General features: G+C 39.8%; 1 protein-coding gene across 1 annotated transcript in view; it reads right to left on the bottom strand.

The window, feature by feature from the left end:
* The window catches only part of REPS2 (RALBP1 associated Eps domain containing 2), a 183,319-nt gene that overhangs the window by 66,562 nt on the left and 96,725 nt on the right, over positions 1–20,032 (bottom strand). The window contains exons 10-13 of the mRNA XM_011362988.2: positions 13,625–13,694; positions 11,872–11,925; positions 7,509–7,554; positions 4,269–4,405 (exon numbers count right to left, since the gene is read on the bottom strand). Of these exons, the coding sequence (XP_011361290.1) occupies positions 4,269–4,405; positions 7,509–7,554; positions 11,872–11,925; positions 13,625–13,694 (307 nt within the window). The remainder of the gene's footprint in view (positions 1–4,268; positions 4,406–7,508; positions 7,555–11,871; positions 11,926–13,624; positions 13,695–20,032) is intronic.

Below are 20,032 nucleotides of genomic sequence, written 5' to 3'. Positions count from 1 at the left end.
TCTTAATTTTAAAAAATGTGGAAAAAAAGTATTGCTGTCACAGGGGAATTTTTCTTACAGAAATTTCAGTAATAAAGTATGTTTCGTGGCTATAATTACAGAGCCATTTAATATAAATATCAACTCCCGGGTTTGCCCGTCTCTAGATTTTGTGTGCTTACATCATTACTGACAGACTATTTTGCACATTTTTGTTTTCTCTGAAACATAGCAGCTATGTGGGACAGAGAAAGGATGGCTCCATGACCTGGACCCACTATTACAAAGGTGATCTCCCTTTTACATGCTGTGATCATATCACACCAACTTCTCCTTAGGAAAACACATACTTTAGGTAAAATGCCAGTACCTATCTATATAGACTAGACTCCTGTAAATCATATATGTTCACGCTCTCTTTACAGATACCAAAGTTAAAGCCAATTACACAACACTGCCAAAGTAGACCCTGTTCATTTTTATAGATTTACACTCTAAACTAGGCCTTTGTTATTCCTGTCCATAGCATGTTACCTATCTTCATAAATTTGAAGGCATTAGCGGCACCCACTTCTAAGCTATTCCCTTAAATCCTATCCAAGTCCTGTACCGAGTCTGTGGGCTTGCCTCCCTTGGTCTCTATGATGTCTTATCCTATTTGCTTCTCCTTCTGTATAAACACCGCCATTTCTGTAACAACCATGTCATCTTTTCCTTCACTTCCCTCTTTCATTCTTGCTTCTTTGCATCTTCTCTCCATCCTGTTTCTTCTCCACACTGTAACTGCACTTTAGGCCACTCTGGCTCAGCAACTTAGCTTCATTCACTTTACCAAAATCTTATGATTCTCATTAAAACATTAGCTTCATTTTATCTTTCCCTTTCAACTCAGGTCCACATCTTGTTTCACTGTACATTCTCTACCCGTCTTTTCTTTACCTTGCCTTACTCTTCTATGGTTATGAACACAGTTGCCCAAGTAGAGGTTGTCCACAGTGTTAAAGTTGGCAGAAAGATGGCATGCTGTGGGCTGGAAGGACACAGACCCAGTGAAGTAGCGGGTTCGGTTAGCTTCCCCATGGCCGCCCTCACATTCTCAAGTGCTTCAGAGAAGTCTGGTCCAGAACCTCATCAGAAAAGTAAAGAGGAGACAAGTGGCCCCTGCGGTTAGGCAAAAAGATGTAGCGCCAGAAAATGAGCGAGTCTTCTGAGCAGGCAATTCACAAAAAGAATATTAATGGCCAATAATGATATGAAAAGATGTTCAGGCTCACTAGGAATAAAGGAAATGCAAATGTTTGCCTTATCAGAGTGATAATAATTAAAAAGATTAATATTAACCAGTGTTGGCAAGGGTGTGAGGAAACACTGTCAGCCAGTGTTAGTGTGCGGTAAGTTGATAGGTCCAGGTTTTCTACAGCACAGTTTATCAACATGTATCTGTACTTGAAGCATCTGCGGCCTTTGACTCAGCAACCCCAACTTGCAGGACTCCACCCAAGAGAAATAAGTAGATGAGGAAACAGGGATGGACACAAAGTCCTTAAAAACCACTGCCTTGTTTATGTCATGAGGGCAAAGTGGGGTTGGTGGGGAACCCTGGGAAAGAGAGGCTAATACCAGTGAAACGGGGGGGAGGAGGAGGAAGGAGAGAAGAGAGAAACAGAAAGAATGGGAGGGAGAGTAAAGACAGGGAGCAAGAGCTTGAACAGAGTGCAAGAAGCATTAAAGTGGGAAAGAGAGGCTTACAAGGGGCTCGATGAGAAAGAAGGAGAGGACGCACCAGGGAGTAATGTGTGAGGTGAGAGCAAAGTGTAGGGAAGAGATGAGGGCAAAGACCAGGCCAGAGAAGACTCTCCATCAATGCACCATCAATTACAGTGCATCCGTATCACAAGGGCATCAAATGAAACGATGCAGTTCTCTATTATGTAAGACAGTTAATTATGACACTCGGGACATAGGATCGGGACACAGGACAGCAAGCATAGTGTGACCCAGTTTATCAACAGTGACACATAAAGACGAGTGCAGCTGAGGGGTTATAACATGGGCATCATGGTTCTCAATGGGTGCACTATTCTGATAGGTTTATAGTCTACTTCATGCTTTCCTAGTTTGTCAGAATTTCAGTAAGTCATTTCTAGTGAAATGCAATACACTACAACTACATAATTTACACAGACCTTTGTACTTTCCTATGAGAATTAACCAACATGGAAACAAATTAAGTAGATGCAAAGGTACCACCTGCTTTTCATACTGCAAAAATACTCTGTTCTTTATGTGATCAATCTCAACTGCTCATTAAAATGTCATTTGTGTAAACATGTAGAGACAGTGGAGGTAGGCTATGAATATAAGAAATGTCACCTGCCTAGCTGTCCTTTGGCCTTTATCAAACTAAAATGCTTTTCCTCTTTTGGTCACGTCAACACTAGAGATGTAAAAAGCTTTCTTACTTCAGATTATCTCAAATGCAGCCCCTAAGACAGAGACTTGGGAACAGGTATTTTATTTGGCTGTGGGGAAAGTGAGGCAGGGCAGGAGGGAAGAAAGCCAAGAAAAAGGTGTTAATGAATGGATTACTACAGCAGGCAACTGGGGCTCGGTCTCACTGCAAACTCTCCGAGGAACAGTGGGTAACAAAAATCACAGAACTGTCCCCGCTGGGGGTCAAGGGAGTCAGGAGGCTTTATCCTCAGACTCCCTTCCCTCATCAGTGTTCTGTGGGAATGAGCGGCTATGGGCCAAACACGGTGCTATCTGTATTGTTTATTATCTCAACAAAACCCTACAATTCCATGGAGTATTGGCCCTATTATATGGATTAGGAATCTGAGATACAGAAAGATTAAGCCAGCTGAGCTAGACTCTGAGTCCAGTCTTGTCTCTTCTGCTCTATGATGCAATGTCGTAAAAGCCACAGCTCATCCGGTCTCCAACACAGCTGACACTCCTTGTGGGCTTACAGAGCCTGAGAGATGTTTGCACGTTTCTAGCCTCTCTCCTTGCAAGAAAAAGGTAATTGAGAGAACTGGCCAGATTGTTTTAATCTTCTTGCATCCATAGAACATCTTCTATGTCATAATCCACCAGCTATGTGAAATTTTTAGAGCATCATCATCCATGGCTACTCCCACCTCAAATACCAGTTACTATAAAATTATATCAGAATTTGGATCAAAGTATGGGGGGAAATTCAAGGCAAATTTTTATCTGATGAACTCATGGCAGAGAATCAAATTTCATAGAGAGTTCCAGATTCTAGCATATTATAAAAACATTCTATAACTTTACTGTGAAGAGAGTACTTTATTAGAACAAATAAAACATGCTGAGCTCTGCCGGGACAGAGAGGTCATACTAATGTGTGAGCCAGAGACTTTTCTTGCTTTAGTAGAAAAGATAATAATCTGCAAATCACTAGCATCTGAGGTTGGCTTGATTTAAAATGCACATAGATATAGAAAAAGTTCCAGGAAATCATTGTATTTATAGCTTGCCTACATTAGTCAGTGGAAAGGCCTATGCTGCTCCCAAAAGAATACTCGGGATGGCGCTGTATCCTAGCACCTTCACTAAAGCAAGGGTGTGGTTCTCATCTGCTGTTCCACGGGTTCCCTAGGTGGACGTCCCCCAGTTCACAGGGAGCCAGGGGAGCTGACAGGCCCCTACAACACCCCACCAAACCCCTCACTCCTGCCTCCAATCCAGCTCTGCAGCACCTGGCTCAAGAAAGTCCCAGCCTCAGAAGCCGCAGAGCAGCCCACCTGAAGGAGCCCTTGCTCTAGACCCCACACCAATAGATTTAGACGGTAGAGCCCCGTTAGCACTAAACCCCATAGGACACAGGACCTTCGCCACAAGGATAAAAAGCAGAAGATTCTGGCCAGGCACTGATCACCCAGATCTTTCATGAAAGAACCCCAGAAATATCTGAGGAAATGACAGATAGCAAGCTTGTATACAAATTACCACAATGCAGAGAACAAGACCCCAGCCATGCACTCAGTGGGCTGTCTGGTGTTGAAGCACTTTTATCCTCTTGGTACAATTTCGTAATTCTTGATCCAGAGCAAGTGTGGGCAAGGCTCCAGACACATGTGCTATCTATCTGCCTAGAACTGCTTTCCCACCCAACAATCCCACAGCAGTGCTTAGACCCTCCTGGGATGGGAAACAGCCCGGCCTGCTGGTTCCCTGAGCTCACAAAGGCCTCTGCGGCAGACACCCATCCAGCGACTCCATCAGGAAAGGGAAAGATTGGGGTGCAGAGGGCACTTCACCTGGCACACTGGGCTGGAAGACTTTATTCAGATCCAAGGAGGAGGCTCTGGAATGGGTTTTCTGTGGCCGCGGTGGCGGGGTGGGAGGGTCCTCGCCCCTTTTCATGGCCTCTTCTATGGAGGTGCTAGAGTAAGATCTGCAGCAAAATAAGGGAAGGTCAGAAGGGAGACAACAAAGCTTTACTCTCTGAAGTTGGCCTTAATTGGAAAATATCCACAAAAGTCACAGTGACTGCAAAGGACTGACGAGCTCCCAAAGCAACCATGGACTCTACTGTCCCCTGGATGTCCCTATCTACAACCGTGAATCAGAATATTTTTTAACTTCTTTGCTCTTATTCTACGTCAGACCTAAATTTATCCAAAAGGAAAGGCTTTCTGTAAATTCAAACCCATTTCTACAGGAACTGTTAATAAGAACAGCATGTAAACCCTTCCACTTAGGTAGCTGCATGTTTTAATGGAAGGGCTTCATGGTATTAGCTGAATGCAGAACTTTTCTCCTGTTTACATGCAAATGTGATGACAGGTACATATGAAGTTGGGACAGAATACTGAGAGTAAGAATCAAATGAAATTCAGGAAAGGAAAATACTCATCAACCAGGCTGAGGGGTCTATGTTGTCCTACCATGAAAAATATGGGTTTGGGGAGATTTTCAAAGCAAAAGCCTCCTCTTAACCTCCTCCCTCAACCTGTGACAAGGCAGTAACTACCTAGGCAACTTCTGAGAGTGTAACTCCAATAATGACATAAAGAAAAATGAATAACTTGCTAAAGGTCACACGGCTAGAAAGTAACGTAGGTTTGACTCAAACTCTGCTCTCTCTTTGCTTCTAAATTCCATTTTTAAAATGTTCTGATACTGCGTATAAGAAATCTTTTGGTGGTAGTGGCTAGACTATTTATTAGAGACTACTTATTTTCTAAGTTAATTCAACTCAGTATATTAGTCTATTACTTAGGAATAGGTTTGTGGACAAGTTCCCAATATGATTTTCTAAGAAGGGGATATCTATGTCTGTTCTATTCAACTTCTCAGCAAAGCTCATGTCAAAGAAGAAAACGAACTCTGAGTCAGAAGTGTGTCTGAGAGACAAATTAACCTCAGAAAACTGTTCTTAGTATTTAGCTATCAGAGTGGCACTTATGAAATTAGAATCTATCCATGTCTATTAAGCAACTTCAGTTCTTGGTAATGCTCGTTTCGACACAGTGAGCTTTCATTTTCCTGAATAAGTTCCTCAAGGTCTCTTGGTGGTTGTCGAGTTTTGTCATGCAAGGATGCAATCTTTAATAAAGCCACCATAGAGGCATGTGACGTGCTCTGGGGTGGTCCCTGCAGCATAACTGGCAAGACAGACAAGCAAAGGCATGCAGGAACCAACAGGAAGAATGTTCGCATATTTTCAACCAGAATGAAAGGGCATAGACGTGAAAGGACAAGAAAATTTTCAAATGGGAAATCTTGATAAAAAAGAAAAAAAGGAAATTAGAGACCCTGGCTAGAAATTAAAAAACTTTCTATGTCAAACACAGCTTTACTGAAATTTTTATTCACGAAAGACAATAATGTGTATGTATATTAATATGTACGCATACACATACACACACACACACACAGTTAAGCACACTATCCCATACCACAAAGCTCATTCCATTTTATTTCCATATATAACCTGTGTATTTATATTTTCATATGGAAAATTAACTGAATATCAAATAAGTGATACTGCAAAACTATGATTGCACCCAATTAAAATATAAATGTGCAGGGAATTAATAAAATGATGAATGTAGTAGTGTTAGAATGGTAATTTTACCTCTTTCCCTAACATTGCTACAAAGCTTTATTATTCTAAAAAGGAGAATAAAAATGATTTGATTCTCTTGGTCTCAGTAAAGACCTACTTGGGAGTAGTGAAAATAAAAACATCCAAATTAGACTAGGAGACCAATCCCTAAAAGAGTAATATATATAATTTAGCTAGTGATATTAATAATAGGATATGTGACTATGAGATTTTGTCATTTCACTCGCTTTGGGAGACAGGAAATCAGCAGAAGTGAAAACTGTGAGGTTCAATTTACAGTTAACAGAGTACACATAAGCAGATTTCTGAAATTCAAAGGTTTTTCCTAGTATAAGTGCAGATAAATGTTCCTATTCCTACATCCTAAAGCCAGTACAGACTAATTTGCAAAAGATTCATTCATCCTTTTTTTAAAAAGGATGAGAAAATGTGACAATCAGAGAGAGAAATAATGACTATACCTTTTTTCCTACCAAAATGAATTACTGTATCTACTGTTTTTTAAAATATAAATACAGGCATCTGTACCTTCTACAAACAAGGAAACAAAACCCCAATTTGGAAAATCCAGACATAAAAGATAAACTAAGGGGTAACTGATTTACAAGGAGATAAGATTTCCTTTAAATGTCAGCATTTCAAGCATATGAAATGTTATCAGATTTAAATTCACTTTTTCAGAAATGCATCTAGTAGTCAATGGAGGAAAAATGTCATTAAGAGCCAAAGCAAAAGTTGAAAAAGAAACAGTGCCCTCTGCTACACTGCAGTCCACTGGTGAAGAGTGGCCCCAATATCATCTTCTCTCTTTGCTGTTCTATTAGTGTTTCTGTATTTCCCCTCACTCCTCCTTTCTGATGTCTGACGTCAACCACAGTTCTGCCTCACTGACTCTCCCTCTTCTGCTGGTCTCTACTGATTTAAAAACTGTGAAGCCAAGAAGAGGCTCTAAGATAGGATGGAACTGCTTACCCTGAAGCTTCGTATCTCATTGAAATCACCATAAGCATTTTCTTTCCTTACTCTAGATTTTACCCTAGACTTATTTTTGAGTATTCACCTTGTCATGATAGTAAGTTTCAGTGTTAGTTACCTTTTAACTATATCTCTTTCTTTCCAAAGCCACTTCCCTCTATTCATTATCACCTTGCAACAACTGTAGCATATCACACAAGCCACTTCATGTCAGGTGATAAGAGCAGCAGGCACCATCTTCCAGCACTGATAAACACAGAAACTAAGAATCTCCCCAGCAGCACTGCATGCTCCAGTTAGCCCCCTTGTGACGCGTGAACTTACCCACATTCTAAGCTTCAAATCTAAAGGAAAAAGAGATTGTGGGTTGGGCTTTGAGTTGATGGTGGGCTTATTTCTGGTCCGAGACAGGACACAAAGGGCATTAAAGCAGAAATTAAACAAACACTACCTGGATCTTGGTCTTGCTTTGAGACTGTTGGAATCCTTAGGAGTGGCTGAAACAAAGATTAGTTGTTGTTTGCTTGGGTTTCATTTCTGCAGTTAAACAGGTTTATATGCAGCACCTGGCCTAGTACAGAACACATCAACAGGTCAACATGATGCACAGGTGTCCATGTGGATAACTCGACCACTTCCACAGTTTCATGATATTGTGATTTTCTTTCTAAAGCTAAAGGCACAATTAGAAGGAAAGGAAAACCAACATATTTCCCTTTCATCAGAACACTAAGAAGCCATTCTCAAATAGAAGTTGATTAATGAAGGAATTCCAGTCTAAAAAGACAACCCTTTCAAGGGGTTATCTATTTATATAATGATGGGTCCAGACTTGAGGATTTATTAGTCTATCATGATAGCCTAGTAATAGATTGTGAACGAGTCTCCCCTGAAGGCTTGGAAGAAATCTATCAGGCTACATATATTAAGGTTTTCTTAAAATACACTACCAGAGCAGCATGACCACAAGAAATCAAAGCTCCCATGAGTAAGTTGCAATGAGCTATTCCTAAAAGGAAATATTTGTCTCATGTCTCCATGACCAAATCGTACAGAGAATATTATGCAGTGAAATCATTAAAATATTTCGTCAACCATATGACTTTTCCTTATCAAATTTCAATCACAAACTAACTTGCTCACTATCAACACCCATTAAGTCTACTTTCCTATCACAACTAGTTGGGAGTAATTAGAAACATTTACAAAAACATTAACTTTCTTTTTGTTTTCTATCCGCTATGGAAGACAACTTTAGAAACCACTAGCTATGCTGAGCTCTTGCAAACATTGCAAATTTTTCATCATGTCATAAAAATTCATAGAAAAAGAGCTGCTAACTAGGAACAAGGAGAATATAGTTTATATATTGTTTGCTCAAATCCTCCCAGAAAGAAAATGTCTCACTGCATCATCCCCTCCTCTTTTGCGTAACTCCAAAGATAAAACCCTCCTAGCTATGAAGCAGCCTGGATTTACGACGATCATTAAAATCCTTGGGTTAGATAAGCAGGGTGGAAAGCGGAGCTGAAGTGCTAACAAGGCACAAAGCAAACTAGCAATTTACATTCCCTTCCACAGGGTCAGCTGCAGAAAAGCAGCATTTCTCCCAACCTAAGCATTTTGGCTTCTTCTAGTGAGAACACAGGCATCTTTCAACTCAAACCACTGAAACGCTGCCAGAGTCCTGAAAAGCATGAGCAGCCCCAAGACTCTGAGCCCTGTCTTGCCCATTATCGTGGAAAACCACCTCTCCATCCTACAAACCCCAGGCAGCAAAGGAAAGTGGCCTAAGGAGGGCCCCTCCTCCAGCCAAGCAGGCTGCTTTGGGGCTGGGTGGATGGTGTGACCAGACTCACCGCAGAGTTGGGGGCCACCCTCTGAGCAGGCTGCCCACAGCCCGTGCCCCTCTTCTCCCTCAGGCCCCACTGCTTTCCAGAAGTATGTAGGTAGGGGAAGTCTCAGCCATTTTAACTGAAGTCTCAGTTAAAATACTGTTTCCCAAACCAGACCGTGGGGACCGTTAATTCCTTCGTGAATTGCCATTATCTTTGTCTTTTTGCTGGGGTAGGAATGGGTGTGGAAGGTTGAGTGAACTCTGCTGGTGAGAGATAGATAGATGGGGTGAGGGGTGCAAATGAGCAGTGGAGACCAGGCCAGGACTCCTGAGGCCTAGGCGCTCCTCCTGGCCATGGCACCAACTAGCTGTTACCTCTTCCGAACCTTGGTTTCCTCACCTACAGAATGAAGAAAATAAAAATGTGACCCGTTCCTCACAGGAGAGATAAGAGGTGAAAATAGTTTGAAAACTAAAAGTATTTTATAATTGCAAAATATTACTCTCGTAGAGTGCTCCTAATTTTTCAAGCTTAGAAATCTAGTTTCTAAATTTAGCTCCTTCTGGGACAGCAAAGGAGGTGCACGTGGGAGCAGGTTACAGAAGGTGAGAACTGCTCTACCCCGTAAGACCATGGGGTGATAGCTGGCAATTGGGGCAGCTGCTAGAATCAGCAACAGCAGTCTGAAGACTATAGTGTGAGGGTGAACAGGCCTCATACCCTCAGCATGACCTACAGGCATCAAGAAAAAGATCACCATTGTGCAGTGTGCTCTGTTGAACTAGGCTGGAATGTGATGTTAGCTAAGAAATCTATTAGACTCCACTAATATGTACACTTTTGCCAATTAAAAGGGTAAGGGCATACGAAAAAATATATAACAAGGAATACTCCCATTCTCTGATAACGAAGCCCCACCCTATCTGTAACCCACCACATCATCTTTACCACCATTACTATTATCATTATCATCGTTATTATTACCACCCACTGTGGAAGAGCAGAGCAGGGAGATGCTCCTCCTTCCACCTGCAAAAACATATCCCACGCAGGTCTTGGTAAGTCTCCACAGGTTTCAGATCAGAAAAAGCTAGAGAATATATTCCAGTTAAGTCTTCCATCAGCCTCCGAGCCCTTGAAAGTCAGGCTCAGCATTTGGAGCATGTTAATATCTGCAAAACTGGCAAGGCACGTTGTGCTGCAATCCAGGCAGAAGCCAACGGATAGATCCCCGCTTCTCATTGAGCTGGGAAGAGGGAAGAAGAATGCCAACTTCCTAGAATACTGCAGGCATGTCATCTTTCCAGGAAATAGAAACTGTGTAAGAGGGCGACTCCGAAGTTTAATTCTCCAAAAGGCAGCACCTCGACTGAGGTGAACTGTCCACACGGCCCTGACAGCCATCCAGAATTAGAAATCACCACCTTGAAACTCCAGTGTCTCACACTAGGAATCCAAACATGCCCCCAGGAAAGGGGACATTAAATGTTTTCAGCTGACGGATTCCCTCATATCTACTCCAGAAAGAGGCAATCAGGAACCACATTACATGCTCCCAGGAATAATGTGAAACAAATCCAGATGCACCTCGTGCACTGTGGTACACCTTGTCTGGTGACACCATGCCCTACTGAATGGAGGAATGTTAGCAATGACGTCTAAAGTACATGCCCCCAGAGAACATGTGATGCTCATGGGAAAAACAAGAAGCCTTATTAGCCTCAAAGCACCAGTTCGACTCTCTAAATTTAACTAGGTTTTACTAATATAACATGAAGTTTACACAAACCGGGAGGCAATCGCTTTAGCTCCGGAAATTAGAGTTGGAAAGAACCTACCTTAGGCATTTGTCCTACACAAATAGAACATTTCCCCCTATGACGGAGGAACCCCAATCAGTTTCAAAAGCCAAAACTAGGCTGGAGAATTCCTACCACTTTTGGAGTCATAGCTGATCTATAATCTTAATTTTCCATTTAATATTGCCTTCTAGAGGCAGTGGTTACCAAAGTAGGCTGTGCAACAGAATCACCTGGGGGGGTCTAAAAATACAGATTCCTAGGCCCCATCACTGCATGATTCATATATATGCCTCCTTTCCCCTTCCCCCACCCTCTCCTTCTCTCTACCCCTCTTTTATACCCTGGATGAACTTGGTGTTTGGGAAATATTATACTATAGCATAAGCCTCAATATTATATTGATTCCTTTGTTCCAACTTTAGACAAATAAGCCTGGGATGATAGCTAGCTAACGAAAACAAACATGATTTACTGATTAAATATTGAGAAAGAAAAAAGAGAGCAGCGACTTCTTTCATGTCATAACCAGAGCTCCAAAGAGTAACACCTTCCCTAGCCAGTTTGTTTTTAACTAGGTTCATAGTGATTCAACGATGGGTCCATCGAAAGAGCTAAGAACACAACCCCAGCCAGCTCCACAGTTCACAGACACAGTTCCAACTCTCCAAGAACCTGAGCAAACACAAATTTTATTTTTCTACTTGGAATCCACTCCATGTAGAAGAACATTTACTTGCCTTCCTGGTGGTGAAGTATAATGAAAATATTTGAGATTTTTGCTTTGGAAATGGAAAATTTCAACTGTGGGCCTCCAACTCATCTACCCCATCAACTCCTTACTCTACACAAAAACCACAATGGCTTGTTGAAATCTTCTCAACCCCAAGCTTTCTCAATTTTACACTTATTAACAATGTGACTCGAAATTCAAACTGGGTGATGCTTTCAGTGAAACCTAAATTCAGAACTTAAAAAGATATCACCCTCTACTCATACCTGAAAAGAGGGAAGGGGTAAAAACAAAAAGCAAAAAGACTGCCTTGTAATAAAAGACAAGACAAATATTTAGAGAAACGCACATACTATCACACATGCACCAATCTTCTACTCACTGAAACTGGTTTTTTCATTAGAAATAATTACATAAAAATCTATTATAATGGTTTTCTCCTACCTGGATCTTCAGATATTTCCTTTGGTAAGGCTTCATCCGTAGTACTTGTCGAAGCTAACAGTATTTGTTTTTAAAGAACAGAAAGAGAAAGGAGGGAGAAAGAAAAAGAAAACTATAAATTTCATTTCTGTGGCACATTACATTCAAAACAAAGAATCCCTAGTAATTCCTATGAAAATGGTGTTACAAATTTCTATAAGGTGCTATAGTACTTACTAAAACAACGAAGACCTCCTAAAGTATGGAAACAGGTTCTCCCAAGAGAACAAAATGGTATTTTCAACTTTCCAGAAAGAGTGCCTCTAGTGGCTAGGAGTATTACCAGGAAGTATCACGAATTTCCCCTTTTCATTCTTGACATCCAGACCAATGACATCAGAATCTCTCTGGGAGTGAAACCCAGGCTTCAGTATTTTTAGAACTGGCCCAGTTATTCCAATATGCAGTCAAGGCTAAGACCCACTAATAAAGAGAGTGATCAGAGTACACGCTGCTGCAGACAATATCCAGTTCTACCTGCCTCTCCTGAGCAAATATTTAAATAGCGTGCAACTATTGTTTCTTGATAGAAAACTTACATGTTTAACTCCTGTGCAGAGCTGCATCAATGGCAGGCCTCAGCAATAAAACCTGAAATAGCACCACTGATTTTCAGTCCTTTCAGATAAGCCTTTCATTCATGGGTAATGAATCAATATCAGATAAGAGAAGGAATACTAGCTTGAAATCTAGAAAATCTTGGTTCTTATTCCCACTGTTTTTCTTACTAAGCAAATGATTCATACTGCCTGAACTTCAGTCTATACTCATGTCTAAATTTTAGATGATAAACATATCAGCCTCCATGTAGTTTTGTGAGGACTAAGAGAATGTATGAGGATGGACCCAGTAGATTATAGAGCATTATACAAGAGTATGGAGTCAGGGGGTTGGGGGGGAGTGTTACTCCTGCTCCTCTAGACATTCCCAGGCCAACTCATCTCTGCTTGACAGTAACTATAACATGGAACACTGCACTGCTTCTCATAGGCTCCATATCACAGCCCTACATCCATATAGTCACAGAGAATAAAGCCCAGGGACAGAAACTCTCCAGGAGATAACTTCCTCATGGATTAGACCTGTGTACAAATGTGCATTTATACTGAGGTCCTGGGATCACACCTGCCAATATAAAATGTTAAGCTCTCAATTCTTTTAGCTTCCACTCTTTCCTAATTAGTATGATCTGATTCCAATGTAAGGTGTCGAGATAGCCTGAGGGTCAGTAGTAAGGGGTCAATGAACTGGGGGGCTCTGGACACTCAATTTTTTGTTACTTTTTGAACTATTGTTTTGGGACAACAATTAGAACTATTTAATCCATCCAAATGTGTTCATATAGTGAACACTGTCCTCTTATGCTCTAGAAGCCAACCATTTTAAGAGAAGTGAATAAAAAAATAAATAAAATGGATTTTTAAAAAGTTTACTTTGTATGTTAAATATTTACAACTCAAATACATTTTCTCACAGAAACAATGCTATAAATGATGTTAGATGTTCAGATTTAATTTTTTAGAATACATGAAATTAGTCAAATCATATAATTTGTGGAAATAAAAATTTGAAGTGAAAAACAACAGAAAACAATATTATGCGATTCTAAAAATTAAACCAATGAGATAAAATTGAAAAAAAGAAAAAAGAGAGAAGTGAATAAAGAAACACAGGCAGAATGGCCCCTAAGAAAGAAATCTCATAATTTTCATACCTTGTTTGTCATCACCAGTCACATCTTGCGTAGGAACAGGAAAGTCATCCATGTCTTTAATAGAGAGCTTCTTAGAAAAGAAAAGGAAATTAATTACACAGACTGGAATAGATATTAAGTGGTGAGCACATGATGAAAATGTTTTAAAGCTATATATCTTACCAATATTTCTATCTTCAGTAAACTCTGACATTTTTTAGGTTCCTAGTGAGGTATAAGTTAATTTATACTGAAAAATTTATATGCACACAGGAAAAAAATAACAATTCAGATTGAGGCATATGTATATAGACCACACATTAAATCTGAATCCGGAGTGGCATTTGGTCAAAGAATTGTGCGGCATTTGCCCATTCAGTCAAGAACAAACCTATATTTTATGTACTTTTTCATAAGCAGAGAGAGGTTCTGACAAGTGGCCCTAAATGTGGGCATTTGCCAGTGTCTGTTATGCAGAGGGTATTCTACCCCGATTCAAATGTAATGGCTAGATGGAGAGCCAGAGGAAAGAAAGAGCAATTAGGAGGATCGTTTTACAATATATAAGTGTCTAACCAATGTACTGTATACTTGAAACTAATAAAATAAAATTTTTAAAAAACAGCCTGTTTGTCATGTTACAAAAATTTTTCTGATGAACAGACCAAAATTTTCTCCTAACTCACTTATGGGGAAAGTCTTCGCTTATACTGATAAGTTATATACCCAAATTGATCAAATATTGATTAGTTTAAAATTCTGTTTAAAAATCTACTTACTATAAATTTATGTCTTATAAAGTTTCAATTAACATGCGCTCTAAGACCTCTGATAAGATTAAAGAATATAATTCATATTTGCTATATAAACATATTCTAAAGAGATAAAAATTGAAGGGTGACTGGGTCGAGGAAAAGGATGGGAGGAGGACTTGTCACTATATGCCTTTTGGTACTCTTTTTATTTTCAACATATTCAAAAAAATCAAATAAAGATAAATTTTAAAACTTAAAGGAGAGATATTCAAGATGGCGTAGACGGCTGTACATGCCTCCTCTAGCAACCACACCAAAATTATAACAAAACTACAGGGAAAAGAGTACGCAGAGTCGCCAGAGGCCTGGCTGAACAGAAGTCCTACAACTAAGTCACCTCGAAATGGTAGGCAGAGCAGAGACACCATACAGCCGGCCACAACATCAAGTGACAATGGAGAATCAGGAAGGTTACCTTGGCTGCAGAGTCACCTACCCCACCCGAGGAGCAAAGGGTCCTGGTCACACACTGGGATCCCCAGCTCAGGGTTCTGGCGCCAGAAGAGAAGTCCCCACAACCTCTGACTTGAAAATCAGCAGAGATTGTGGAGCAGTGAGACAAAGGGGCCACAGGAAGTGGAGATCTTCCTCTTAAAGGGCCCACACCCCGCCTTACTCGCTGACATACTTGATCGCTCTGAGCTCTAGCGCCAGGCAGCTGCTCAACAGGCGCCATGGACACAGAGGGAGGTGCTGAGCTGTTGGGCTTCAGGGTGAGGTCCAGAGGGGTGTCTGGCTCCCGGACAAAGGTTCAGGCAAAAGCCATTGTTCCTTTGTTGAGCCGTCCCCTCTCCCAGACTGCAGATACAGGCACCGCCAACCTGGATAACACAGGTCGCTCCACCCAGGAGAGTCCCTGAGACTCCGCCTCCCCCAGTTGATGGGCCCACCCAAGCTGCTTCCAGTGATTTTGTTCCCTACAAATGGGCTGTGTTGGCTCCTGCTGCGAACTTTCATAAAATCTCTCAAAAGCTCACAAAACCCAAAGCGGCAGCATCTGGCCTCGGTGTGCCCTGTATCTCTTGTTGAGCAGTCCCAATGCCGGCACTAACAGCAGCCAGCCTGCTTTGGACTTGACCCCTTATGGCACCTATAAGCCCAGCATGGGTGGCAGCCATCTGTGGATTGTTTGGAGACTCTTACCAGGTAGCCCCGGAGGTGCCCAGGCTGCGGATGAACTTGGCCTACAGTTGGATCCCTCTCAGGTATGTACCAAGGGACTGCCCAGCCCAGCACACCTACCACATAAAGTCATTCTACTAAGACGAGAGACTTAGGAGCCCTACCTAATACATAGAAATAGACACAAGGAGGCAGCTAAAATAGAAGACAAAGAAACATGTCCCACTTGAAAGAATAGAACAAAGCTCCAGAAAAAGAATTCACCAAAACGGAGACAAGCAATGTACCAGATGCAGAGTTCAAAACACTGGTTATAAGGATGCTCAATTAACTTAGAGAAAAAGTAGATGGACTCAGTGAGAACTTTAACAGAGATAGAAAACATAAAAATGGAGATGGAAATTATAAAAGGGAACCAGTCAGAAATGAAGAATACAATATCTGAGATGAAGAGTATATTAGAAGGAATCAACAGAGTAGAGGAAGCAGAGGATCAAATCACCCTTATAGAGGATGGGGAAGTCAAGGACACCCAATCAGAACGGTGACAAGAAGAAAGAATCCAAAATAATGAAGATAACATAAGGAGCCTCTGGGACAACATCAAATATAACAACATATGCATCATAGGGGTACCAGAAGGAGAAGAGCAAGAAGTTGTAAATCTATTTGAAAAAATAATGATGGAAAATAGACATATAAGCCCAGGAAGCTCAGAGAGTCCCAAACAAGATGAACCTAAAGAGGCCCACACCAAGACATATAATTAAAATGCCAAAGGGTAAAGACAAAGAGAATCTTAAATATCAAGAGAAATGTAGTTAGGGAGCTCCCATAAGACTGGCAGCTGATCTCTCAAAAGAAACTTTGCAGGACAGAAGAGTTGGCACAAAATATTCAAACTGATGAAAACCCATGATCTACAACCAAGATTACTTTATCCAGCAAAGCTATCATTTAGAATCAAAGGACAGATAAAGAGCTTCCCAGACAAGAAGAAGCTAAAGGAGTTCATCATCACCAAGGCAGCATTATAGGAAATGTTGGAGGGACTTTAAGATGAAGAAAAAATATGTAGCAAAAATATGAATAAAGAATGGCAATAACTATATATCTATTTACAAGTACTTCAAATGAAAAAGAATTAAGCGCTCCAATCAATAGAGAAAGTAGCTGAACGGATAAGAAAACAAGACCTTTACATATGCTGCCCACAAGAGACTCACTTCAGATTAAAAGGCACACACAGACTAAAAGCAAGGGGATGGAAAAAGATATTGCAAGATGGACCTAGAGGGTAATGTGCTGAATGGAGTAAGTCAGATAGGGAAAGACAAATGCCACATGATTTCGTGTATATGTGGAATCTAAAGAATAAGATAAACAAAGAACAAAAACAAACTCATAGATACAGAGAATATTTTGAGGGTTACCCAATCAGAAGGGGGGTGAGGGGGGTCTGTGAAAAAGGGGTAGGGGATTAAGAAGTACAAATTGATAGTTACAAATAGTCGTGGAGATAGAAAGTATAGCATAAGGAATATAGCCAATAATATTGTAATAACTATGTATGGCATTAGAGGGGCACTAGATTTATTGGGGTGATCACTTTGTGAGTTATAGAGATGTCTAATCACTATGTTGTATACCTGAAACTAATACAGTATTGTATGCTAACTATAAATGAAAAATTATTATTAAAAAAATAAAACTGAAAATGAAGTATGGCAAATTCCTGGAGCTACCTAGGTGCTCCAAACGGCTAAATGGTTTACCTCTCTTGGCATCTGAACAACTCCAGAATGATAAACAATATTTATGTTTTTAAAGTATTCCAAAGAATGGCATTATAGTGCTGCTTGGCTGGAACCTGATCTAAGATTTAACAATCCTCAAGCAGGTCATACTTGGCATTACAATGAAGCATCCAGATGTAATTTCCTATTCAAAGTCTACTATCTCCGTTGGAACAAAGGATGTATCTTAACAGTGCCTTCCTTTCATTTTCTTCTCCCACCTCAATTATAAACCAGATCCTTAGTAGAGCAAAATGATTTAGGAGTAGAAAATGCAGATAAAATGAAATCCTTAAAAAAAACAGTTGAAATTTTTAAAATCTAAATAGAAAGACACCTCATGCTTATAGGTCAGAAGACTTAATATTGTTAAGATGGCAATATTCCCCAATTCACCTACAGATTCAATGCACTCCTCACTTTTCTGCAGAATTTGATCAGCTGGCCCTAAACTTCATATGAAAATGCAAGGGACCCAGAATAACGAAAATATTCTTGAAAAAGAACAGTTGAAGGACTCATACTTCTCAATTTCAAAACCTACCACAAAGTTACAGTAATCAAGACAGTGTGGTACTAGTATAATGACCTATAGATCAATGGCACAGAACTGAGAATCCATAAGTAAGCCCTTACATTTATGATCAATGATCTTCAACAATGGTGTAAACAATTCAATGAGAAAAAATGTTCTTCCCAATAAATGATGCTGGGATAACTAAATATTCATATACAAAAAAATGAAGTCAGACCTCTTCCTCATAGCATACACAAAAATTAACTCAAAAATAGATCACAGACCTAAACGTAAGACCTAAAACTATGAAACTCTTAGAAGAAAACATATGAGTAAATCTCCATGATCTTACATTAAGCAATGGTTTCTTAGATATGACACCAAAAGCACAAGCAACAAGAGAAAAAAATAAATTGAACTTCATCAAAATAAACATTTGTGTTGCAAAGGACACTATCAAGAAAGGGAAAAGAAAAACCAAAGAGAGAGTAAACACTTGCAAATTATCTACCTAATAAAGGACTTACATCCAGAATATATAAAGAGCACTTATGACTTCATAATAAACAACCCAATTTATAAACAAAGGATCTGAATAGACATTTCACCAAAGAAGATATACAAATAGCTAACAAGCACACCAAAAGATATTCGACATCATTAGTCATTAGGAAATTCAAATCAAAACCATGAGATGCCACTTCACTCCCTCTAGGATGGCTAAAATCAAAAAGACAGATAATAACAAGTGTTAACAAGGACGGAGGAAACTGGACCCCTCAGACATGGCTGGTAGAGGAATATAAAATGGTGCAACTGCTTTGTAAAGCAGTCTAGTAGTTCCTTAAAAAGTTAAACATAAGTTATAATATGTTTCAACTATTCCACAACTAGGCATATGCCCAAGGGAATTAAAAACATGTTAACACAAAAACTTGTACATGAATGTTCATAGCAGCATTTTTTTTTCTAGCAGCCCCGAAGTGGAAACAACCCAAATGTCCACTAACTGAAGAATGGACAAAATGTGGCTTATCCACAATGAAATACTATTCAGGAATAAAAAGAAATAATGCAGATACATGCTACAACGTGAACGAACTTTAAAACATACTAGTGAAAGAAGCTGGTCGCCAAAAGACTACATATTATATGATTCTATTTCTATGAAATGTTCGGAATAGGTAAATTCAGAGACAGAAAATTAGTGACTACCAGAGGCTGGGGGGAGGGGGCATAGTAAATGATAATGAGTAAAGGTTTTCTTTTAGGGTGATGAAAATGTTCTAAAACTAGACTATAGTGATGGTTGCACAACTTTTTTTTTTTTTTACTGTAGAAAAGTTTTATTAGGAGAAAGTACACTTTCAGACGTGGAAGCGGGCCTGAGCAAGAGAAGTGTGGCTCAAAAGGCCAGCTGCAGAACTTAATATACTAAAAACCACTGGATTGTATACTTTAGATGAGTATGGTATGTGAATTACTTCTCAGTAAAGCTGTTTACAAAAGAAATTCAGTAATCTAAGAAACATTGCTTAAGAAGAATATACCTGAAATTATAATCTTTAATTCTTGATGGAACATGGTTACAACTCTGCTGCCATCAGAAAAAGGTATACTGCTGAGCATACTTCTCATGACCTGAATCATCTGCAGCTTCATTCACAACACAAACATCCAAATGGAGTCAGCCCTCACAAGGCTGGTACCAAGATCTATTTAAATTACATGCATGCATTCATGAGAGATCCAAAGGTTGGTAGAAAGAACAATGAATGAAATAATTTAGAAGAACATGAAACATTTAATCATTAGTTATTAAAATCTGACCTATACTATTTGAATGGCCAAACCATCCATTAACCTTATTACTTTACCCTTGAATTGTTTATTACATTATCTAAAAGCACCACACTTTCCAAAATAACAACTTTGCTGAGAAAGAGATTTTTGTTGTTCTTTTGCTTCTTGTTTGTCCAGGGCAAAGACTAGGTAGACTATGGAGCCAGTGAAAGAATACAAAAATACATAAAATTAGCTGAATATAAGGTCCTTGTATATGTATAAGTCAGTAATAAATTTCTCAAAAAACAGCATTATTTGTCTTGTTGGAAGGGCAAAAACCACCTGATACCATGGCAAGTTGGAACGAGATACTTGTCTAGAAAGAATAAGAATT

The sequence above is a fragment of the Pteropus vampyrus genome, unplaced genomic scaffold (genome assembly GCF_000151845.1).
Source record: "Pteropus vampyrus isolate Shadow unplaced genomic scaffold, Pvam_2.0 Scaffold81, whole genome shotgun sequence".
Lineage (NCBI taxonomy): Eukaryota > Metazoa > Chordata > Mammalia > Chiroptera > Pteropodidae > Pteropus > Pteropus vampyrus.
This window is presented reverse-complemented; position numbering and strand designations above follow the sequence as displayed.